The following is a 9,220-nucleotide window of genomic DNA, read 5'->3' on the forward strand; positions in this document are numbered from 1 at the left end:
ATGCATTTACATACTGAGTTTGACTTAGAGAGTGGCCACATTTGAGCAACATGGAGGCTCTCAGGAGGTAACTCTTATATACCCCGCAGCTCTAGGCCTAGCTCATTTTTCAGGCACACAGGCTCCTAAGCATAGTCATCAGTATCAAGGGCTCATTATTAGAACATCCTTCCTTGATGATCTTTGCCGTTGCACTTGGGCACAGATACTTATTTATCAATAAAAGGATTGCTACATTATAGTGACTTGGCAAATATTTATATGACTGGAAATGAGAGGTCCACGATACTTTCATCACTAAGAACATGTCTTCCTGCCCATCACTTTTCTTAGTGCCCCTTTCAAGGCTCTGTAGATGAAGGGGTTCAGCATGGGCGTGACCACTGTGTACAGCACAGTAGCTGCAGTGTCTTTCTCAGCTGAGTGTGAGGATGAAGGGTTGAAGTACACAGCAATGATGGTGCCGTAGAAGAGGGAAACTGGGAAACGGACTTGGCCCAGTGGTTAGGGCATCCGTCTACCACATGGGAGGTCCGCGGTTCAAACCCTGGGCCTCCTTGACCCGTGTGGAGCTGGCCCATATGCAGTGCTGATGCATGGCAGGGAGTGCCGAGCCACGCAGGGGTGTCCCCCCGCGAAGGGGAGCCCCATGCACAGGGAGTGCGCCCCCTAGGGAGAGCGCCCAGCACAAAGGAAGGTGCAGCCTGCCTAGGAATGGCGCCACCCACACGGAGAGCTGACACAAGATGACAGCAACAACAAAAAAAAGAGACACAGATTCCCATGCCGCAGACAACAGAAGCAGACAAAGAAACAAGACGCAGCAAATAGACACAGAGAACAGAAAACCGGGGTGGGGAAGGGAGAGAAATAAATAAATAAATCTTAAAAAAAAAAAAGAAAAAAAAGAAGAGGGAAACTGCAGTGAGGTGGGAGCCCCAGGTGGAGAAGGCTTTCCATTTTCTCTATGTGAATGGGACTCTCAGAACAACACGGGTGATAGGGATATATGAAGCCAGGATCTAAACCAATGGGATCATCATTATCAGGGCATTCACAGTGAAAATCAACATCTCATTAAGGGAAGCAGATTTGATTCAACTGATACAGCATCCACCTACCACATGGTAGAGTTCAAACTCAGGACCTCCTTGACCCATGTGGTGAGCTGGCCCATGTGCAGTGCTGATGCGCACAAGGAGTGCTGTGTCATGCAGGGGTGTCCCTTGCGTAGGGAAACCCCACATGCAAGGAGTGTGCCCCTCAAAGAAAGCTGCCCCGCACAAAAAATGCGCAGCCTGCCAGGAGTGGCACCAAACACGTGGAGAACTGATGCAGCAAGATGACGCAAAAAATGAGACACAGATTCCCGGTGCCACATGACAAAAATGCAAGTGGACAAAGAAGAACACACAGCGAATAGACACAGAGAGCAGACAATGGGGGGAAGGGGAGAGAAATTTAAAAATAAACATCTCATTGAGGCGTGTGTCAGAGCAGGATAGTTCAGCAGAGGACCCATGTCACAGAAGAAGAGGGGGATGATGTTTTCTGCACAGAACGAGAGTCGAGTCATCAGCAGGGTGTGCAACAGACTATTGAGGTTGCACATGACCCATGATCCAAAGACCAGCAGGGCGCAGAGCTGATGGGACATCTTTGTTGAGTAGTGTGTCTTGGGGATGCTGGTGGAGGAGAAGCAGCCATCCACGAAGGACAGGTTGCAGAGGAAGAAGTACATGGGAGTGTGCAGGCGGGAGTCTGCACTGATGGCCAGGATGATGAGCAGGTTCCCCAGGACTGTGGCCAGGTACGTGCCCAGGAAGAGCACGAAGAGGAGCTGCTGCTGCTGGGGCTTCCTAGAGAGACCCAGGAGGAGGAACTCGGAGACACTAGACTGGTTTTCCCGGTTCATGGGTGTGGGAGTCTGGGCCAAATGCAGACAAAGCCTGGTAGATTCAATAGCCTGGAAAAGGATGATTATGATGAGGCAATTAAGAAGGTTGCAAAGGGAAAGGCCATGTGATATATGTAAAATACTAGAATTTTTCTTTCTGTATGTTTCATTCAGCAACCAGACCTCTTTCAAGGCTCCATTACTTCATGAGAAGAATAAATACAAATGCTCTTGTGTACAGAGCACCACGGACAGGACACTCAGGCAAGTGATGATGGTGGTTTTGTTTCTAGAGCCTTCCGTACTGATTAAACTTTTTACCCTCACCATGTTTTCTTACAAAGTAAATGTTATCAAACACTACAAACATAAGAATATTAATAGGCTTTTATATTCATAATGAATATGGAGACCATCTATGCAAAACAGTTACCATGGAGACTGACATTGAATCCACGGGGCTCAAGTCATCAATATGCTAAGTGGCCTTGCTGTAAAGAAAGTTTTTAATGTCTCTGAGTTTCAGTTTTGTTTTCTGATCTGGCTGTGTCACACATACTTTTTAAATTATCTTTTTATTTTATTTTATTTAATTAGGGAAGTTGTAGCTTTACAGAAAAATCATGTAAAAATCACAGCATTTCCATTTACTCCCTATTTTGGTACCTTTGTTACAACTGATGGAGGAAGATCAAAATGGTCACATTCTTAACACGTGTGCTCTGAGCATTATCTCAGCAATCACTCCACAGCTGCCCCCGGGGTGATGATGATAAGGCCACTGCTGCCACTTGTAGGCACTCCCAGGAGGTCTGGGTCAGGCCTTCTGGGCTGTGTCTCCTGAGCAACCTGGTCAAACAGGGAGAATAAAATGGAGATGACCCAAAGGTATGAGAGGCTCAGCTGGTTGCACCTATTGATAAACGCCCGCTGGTGTTACCCAGAGTTAAGGGACTCATCAGCACACAGGCAGGACCTTCCCTGGTCAGCGCAGGGTGATTTCAGGGCACAGATGATGAGTTCAGAATTGTTCCTGTAGCTCCACCTGAAAGAAAGACGTGGTGAGGAGCCCCCTCAAGGCTTCGCCTCCTAACAAGCATTTATTCATGACGCCCCCTGGTCTGACTCTCACCTAGGAAGAACTGCTGTCCTCGATGGCAGCAGCAGTGTCAGGCTCCCTTGACGTCTTCAGACCTGGCCAGAGGTTCTTGGTCTCAATGAGAGGGAAGGTCCTTGGGCTTTTCAGTTAAGTCTGCAGGAATGAGGAGCTGGAGGATCCCGCCCTACGTGCAGGAAGGATGCTTGAGGGAACCACAGGCCAAGCCCTTTACGGGAGCCTCCTTGGTCTCTAGGGTCCTATTTCCTGGTAGCCTCATTAGGGACAAGCAGAGAGCAATTGTCCCTTCTCCTCGGGTCCTTGGATCTGATGCTGATAATAAGAACCCACCGTGCAGGTTATGTAAGTCCTGCTTCAGGACTTGGAAACATTGGAAAGAATACCTTGGAGGTAATCTAAGGTAATTGACAAGCAGTGATGTATGGCAAGGGAAGCATAGTGACTGAAGGGTGATGAGATTTTGTGTCTGCTTTTTGTTTATTATTATTATTAGAATAATGAAAATGTTTTAATAATGACTGAAGAGATGAATGCACTTTCCTCTTGTAAAACTAATTTTCTATCATGAACACGAACCGCATTTTTTCTTATCTTTATTTTTCCTGCCGTATAGTTTTGCTTTTTTAACAGATTGTATTAGTGCTTTCTCATTACAAAAATCAAGGAATATCTAGTTTTTAAAAAATATTAAGAAATTAAAATATCTGTTTACCACCATTACCTGCAATCCTCTTCTCCCCAGAAATAATTCGCCACCAAAAACGTGAAACTTTATATAACACTGGCTGTAGAGTAATTCCACCTCCAGATAGGGGTCAAAGTTAACAGGTGATTGCATTTGTCAAAACTCAACATATGCATCCTTAAGATTTGTGCACTTGATTGTATGCAAATTTTACCTCAAAGGAAAAGAAATTAACAGCTATTGAACTCTAGTTCATGAAATGCAGGCTGACGAATTTAGGGAGAAGGGTACTGACCTTTTCAATTTAACATGAAATGCATAAAAAAATAGAATAGAAGGACGGATAGATGGCCTAAAAAGATGTGAAGAAACAAGTATAGAAAAACATTAAAGGTAGAATCTGGATGGTGGGTATACTGTGTTTGAACCTTTTCTTAATAATATGATGGAAGAAATCTGTGAACAAATTCTTCCATAAAAACATTTCGTGTTTATTCCCCCAGGTATATAATTTTGTTCTATAAAAATCAGCTCATACTCACAAAGGCTTTTCTTTGGCTTTCACTCAATAATACATCATGATGACTGATCAACATCAACACATATAACCCCATCTCATTTCTAAAACAGTTACTTTTCATTACATGATAGAGATGTACCATATACATGAAGAAAAAGTAATTTCCTTAAAATAAATTTCGATATCTATGTTTGCTTTTGAAAATATTACTGTGGAACTTTATGAATAACTTCCTTGTAAAATCAAGAGAAAGCAAAAGCTAATATGAATGGACATGTATCGGCAGTCCCTCTTTAATGTCAAGGCTTGCCACCACCACTGCTAATCTTCAGCCATGCAGAGTTGTTGAATGAATGGCGGGCTGACCTGGTTGACTGAAGCCAGCAGGTTGGCCTGTTCCCCCTGTTGGTGTGGAGGATGCACTTGGAGGTGGAGAATCCACCTCAGCCCCTTGAGTGGAGGACTCAGTGATGAACATGGCATTTTAGGGAAATCATCGCAGTTCAGCACAGACATGCAGGTGGGAACAGGGAGGAGAGGTAAGCTTCTGCTTAGACTGAGGCAGTTGCTGGCAGCAGCTGGCAGGAGACAGAAGGGTCAAGACATGTAACTCAGATGGAGAGTGTGCTGTGCAGCCCCACCTGCTAGAAACCATGAGTTCCTCTAGTCATTAGAACCACTGGGGGAGGCACTTACAGAGTAAGCCACATGGCAGAGCAGGCAGTGGAGCTTTGATGTGGAACCCCAGGAAGTAAATACCCACAGAAGCAAATACCTGAGGATAAAGAGAAGGTTCCACTAGACATGGCAGGGGCCCCGGGAAGAGAGACGAGTCGGTCACCTGATAGTCTACAGCTGCCCTTGTGGAGAGAGCAGAGCAGCTGAGCCTGGAGAGAAATGAGCCCCAGGAGAGAGATGAGACTTGAAGCTGGGACCACAGAGCCTTAAGAGGAAGAAGAAGCCTGAACCCCTGCAGACATGAGCAGCCATTTAGCTCCAACATGTGGGAACAGACTTTGGTGAGGGAAGTGACATAGACTTTATGACCTGGTAACTGTAAGCGTCTACCCCAAATAAATACCCTTTTATAAAAGCCAACAGATTTCTGATATTTTGCATCAGCACCCCTTTGGCTGACTAATATAGGGGCACTTATGAAAAACCCACTGTTGAAATCTTCTCAGTGGTGAAAGATTAAAAGCTTTCACTCTGATATCAGGAACAAGATAAGGATACCTGTTTGTATTGGAAGTTCAACATTGTACTATAAGTTCTAGCCAGAGCAATTAGGCACAGAAATGAAATAAAAGGAGTCCAAATTGGAAAGAAGGAAGTAAAACTGTATTTTGGATGACGCATCTTATGTAGAGACAATGCTAAAGAATCCACAAAAAATCTATTAGATCTAATAAATTCATCAAAGGAACAGAATGCAATTACCAACATGCAAAAATCTGTTGTGTTTCTATACATTAGCAATGATCAATTAAGAATGAAACTTAAAAAACAATTACATTTACAATAGCATCAAACGTAATAAAATGCACAGGAATAAATGTAACCATGAAGGTACAAGACTTGCATACTGAAAACTACAAAAAATTGCTGTAAGAAATTAAAGATCTAAAAGAATGGAAAGAACAAAAGGTCATGGATTAGAATATTTAATGTTGTGAAAATGGTAGTACTCTCCAAGTAATCTACCAATTCAATGCAATCTCTATCAAAGTCCCAAGAGCATTTTTTGAAGGAATGGAAAAGATAATCCTAAAATTCATAGATAATTGCAAGGGACCCTGAATAGACAAAACAATTTTTAAAAAGAAGGACAAAATTGGAGGAGTCACAATTTCTGATTTCAAAACTTACTCCAGAGCTACATTAATCCAAAGTATGTGGTACTGGCATAAAGACAGACATACAGACCAATGAAATATAATTGAGATCTACAACAAACAAACAAAAAAAGAAATATAATTGAGATCTAAAATAAACTCTCACATATATGTTGAAGAGGTTTTTGGCAAGGGTGCCAAGACTATTTGTGGGGGAGCAAAGAGTCTTTTCAACAAATGTTTCCGGACAACTTGGTATATATATGTGAAAGAGTGAAGTTGGACTCTGACCTCACAACATGTACAAAAATCAACTCAAAATGGATGAAAGACCTAATGTAAGAGCTAAAAGCATAAAATTCTGAGAAGAAAACCTTGGATTCACGACCTTGGACTTGGCAATGGTTTGTGATATGTGACACCAAGAACACTGATAAAAAAAGAAAAATGGATAAATTGGACCTCATCAAAATTTTTTTAAAAATTTCCCTGCAAAGGGAAATACCAAGAAAATGAAAAAATAAAATAAAATGGAAGAAAATATTTGAAAATAAAATATCTGATAAGGTTCCAGATAAAGAACTCTTACAAATGAGAATAACAACAACAACAACAAAATTTAAAAATAGGCAAAGGACTTGAATAGATATTTCTCAAACGAAGATATACAAATAGCCACTAAGTACATGAAAGGATGCTCAATACCATTAGGAAAATTGCAAATCAAAAACACAATGAGATACCACTTTGTACCTATTAGGATGACTATGATAATAATTTTTAAAAATAACAAGTGTGGGTGAGAATGTGGAGAAATTGGAACCCTAGTGCATTACTGGTAGGAATGTAAAATGGGTGCAGCTTCTGTGAAAAACAGTTTGGCTATTCCTGAAAAAGTTAACCATAGAATTAGTATATGACCCAGCAATTCCCCTCCTAGGTATATACCCCAAAGAATTGAAAACGGATGTTCAAACAAAAACTTGTACATGAATGTTCATGGCAGCACTATTCACAATAGCCAAAAAATGGAATCAACCCAAATCAAACCAAAAGTTGATGACTGGATAAACAGAATACGGTATGTCCATGCAATGGAATAGAACTCAACCATAAAACGAATGAAGGACTAATACATGGTACAAAATGGATGAGCTGTAAAAACATGCTAAGTGAACAAAGCCATATGCAAAAGTCCACACAGTGTATGTTTCCATTTATATAAAATATCCGGAATAGGGAAATCCATAGCGACATAAAGTAGATTGGTGATTGACAAGGGATGGCGGGAGGGAGAAAGGATAGAGACTTCTTTAAGGGTATGGGGTTTCTTTCTGGGGGGATGAAAAGGTCTTGGAAATAGTAGCAACAGTTACACGACATTGTGAATGTACTAAAAGCCCCTGAACTGTACACTTTGAAACAGTTAAAATGTTGAATTTTGTTATGTGAATTTTATCTCAATAAAATGTTTTAAAAATAAAAAAAATAATTTTCAAAAGATTTTCCTAATTGGATTTTAAAAATGAATGCATTCTCATATTTAGCCAAACATTACGGAAGTCTATTTGAAAATAAGTTAATAATCTTCTTGTGGCAGGAGCTATAACTTGGCTACCCAATATTCACTCTCCATTTCTTTCTTACTATACAACACTTATATTAATGGGCTGCAAAATATATGATATGATGGGATACATGATATGACATTAGATGATATATGAAATGATACAAATATGATATATGAGATAATATAATTACTGTGAACAACTAAATAACTACATTTTCTAACCTCCTTTGAAATTAGGTGTGATCATATGAATAAATCCTCAAGATGAGACATAAGGGGAGATTGTTTGGTGGGGCTTCTGGGCAGCTCCTTATAAGAAGTACAAAGAGCTTCCGCCTTCCTGCTTGGAATATGGACATGACGGCTAGAGTGCCAGCCACCATCCTAGACCACAGATGGCCTTGAGGATAGACGTCTTGTTAAGGATGGTGGAGCCGAAAGACAGAAGGAATCTGGGTTGATGACTGTTGAGCTGCTGCCACATTAGATCTGGACTGTATCTCTGTACTTTTTTGTGAGGGAAAAATAAACCTTCAATTTGCTTTTAAGAAATTAAGTTGGATCACTTCCTCACACTATACAATGAATTGCAGAACAATTAAAGCCTATTATAAGGTGAATTTTTTTTCTAATTTTCTTGTACATTTTTAAAAAAGCTCTAGTAATGATTGACGTGATTAATGCACCACTATGTGATTGTACACATTGGGTGAACTGTATGCTTTGTTAATAGCTGTCAATAAAATTGATGGGCTTAAAAAAGCCTAGTAGGAAATATGAAATTATCAGATAAAAATGAAGTGGGATGTATTTGTGTCTTTGGCATTGGAAAGGATTTCTTAAACAACAAAAACTTAAAATCAGGAAGGTATTAATATCTCTTTCACCTTACTCTTGCCTGCGGACCTGTCCTATCCTCCGTGCACCGCTGTCACCATTTTTCCTCTGCCATGTGGCCAGCTGAACTCAGAATTTTAAAGCTGCATAACTTCACCCCAGCATGGGACAAGACTCCTGGGGATGAGCCCCCTGGCATGGAGGGATTGCTACTACCACCAAGCAGTGCATCTGGAAAACAAACAAACAAACACAAATGGAAAGCCAAACACCTTGACCAAAAGCTAAATGAGTTTGTATAGCTCGAGAATTCAAAGTAAGTTGGGTGGCCATCCCAGAGACAGTGCTTCTGCACATCTAAACAGGATCTCATTGACAGCCAAAGTAGATGCTACCCCAAATATCAAAGCTCCTCAGGGATATGGAGACATCCAAACACTACCATCAGGGTAGATAGCTCAGGAATTTGGCCACTTGCCATGGGCATAATCTGGTATTTATGCTCCACAGTGTGCCTGAGTTACACTCCGCATGACTCTTCTGTCCTTCTTTTCAAACCTATAATTAGTACTAAGTTGGAAGATGAACACCCAAGAGACTTAAATATTTGGGCCGTCCATGTGTCAGGTGAGCCCTGAATCTCAAAGGAGTTGCAACACCTACTCTCCAGTTCAATGGACTCACCCAGGACAAACAACATACCAAGGAACTGAGAGTGCCTACAACCGCAAGCAAGAGAGACCCATCTATCAGATGTAC

General features: G+C 41.3%; 1 protein-coding gene across 1 annotated transcript; it reads right to left on the reverse strand.

Moving 5' to 3' along the window:
- Nucleotides 1-297: 297 nt before the first annotated feature.
- On the reverse strand, nt 298-1,915 carry LOC139437441 (olfactory receptor 1F1-like). Its single transcript, XM_071211476.1, has 2 exons — nt 1,519-1,915; nt 298-479 (listed from the first exon to the last, which is right to left on the reverse strand). The coding sequence occupies exons 1-2, from the start codon at nt 1,913-1,915 to the stop codon at nt 298-300; spliced, it is 579 nt and encodes a 192-aa protein (XP_071067577.1).
- Between the last annotated feature and the right edge of the window lie 7,305 nt (nt 1,916-9,220).

This window comes from Dasypus novemcinctus, chromosome 23, assembly GCF_030445035.2.
Source record: "Dasypus novemcinctus isolate mDasNov1 chromosome 23, mDasNov1.1.hap2, whole genome shotgun sequence".
Classification (NCBI taxonomy): Eukaryota; Metazoa; Chordata; class Mammalia; order Cingulata; family Dasypodidae; genus Dasypus; species Dasypus novemcinctus.

What these genes read in the sequence shown, in the direction of transcription:
- LOC139437441 (XM_071211476.1), bottom strand. Translation starts at nt 1,915, where the DNA reads ATGAACCGGGAAAACCAGTCTAGTGTCTCCGAGTTCCTCCTCCTGGGT. An exon ending in CCTCTTCTTCTGTGACATGG is followed by an intron (nt 480 to 1,518) that starts GTCCTCTGCTGA and finishes TCCGTTTCCCAG; the next exon opens with TTTCCCTCTTCTACGGCACC.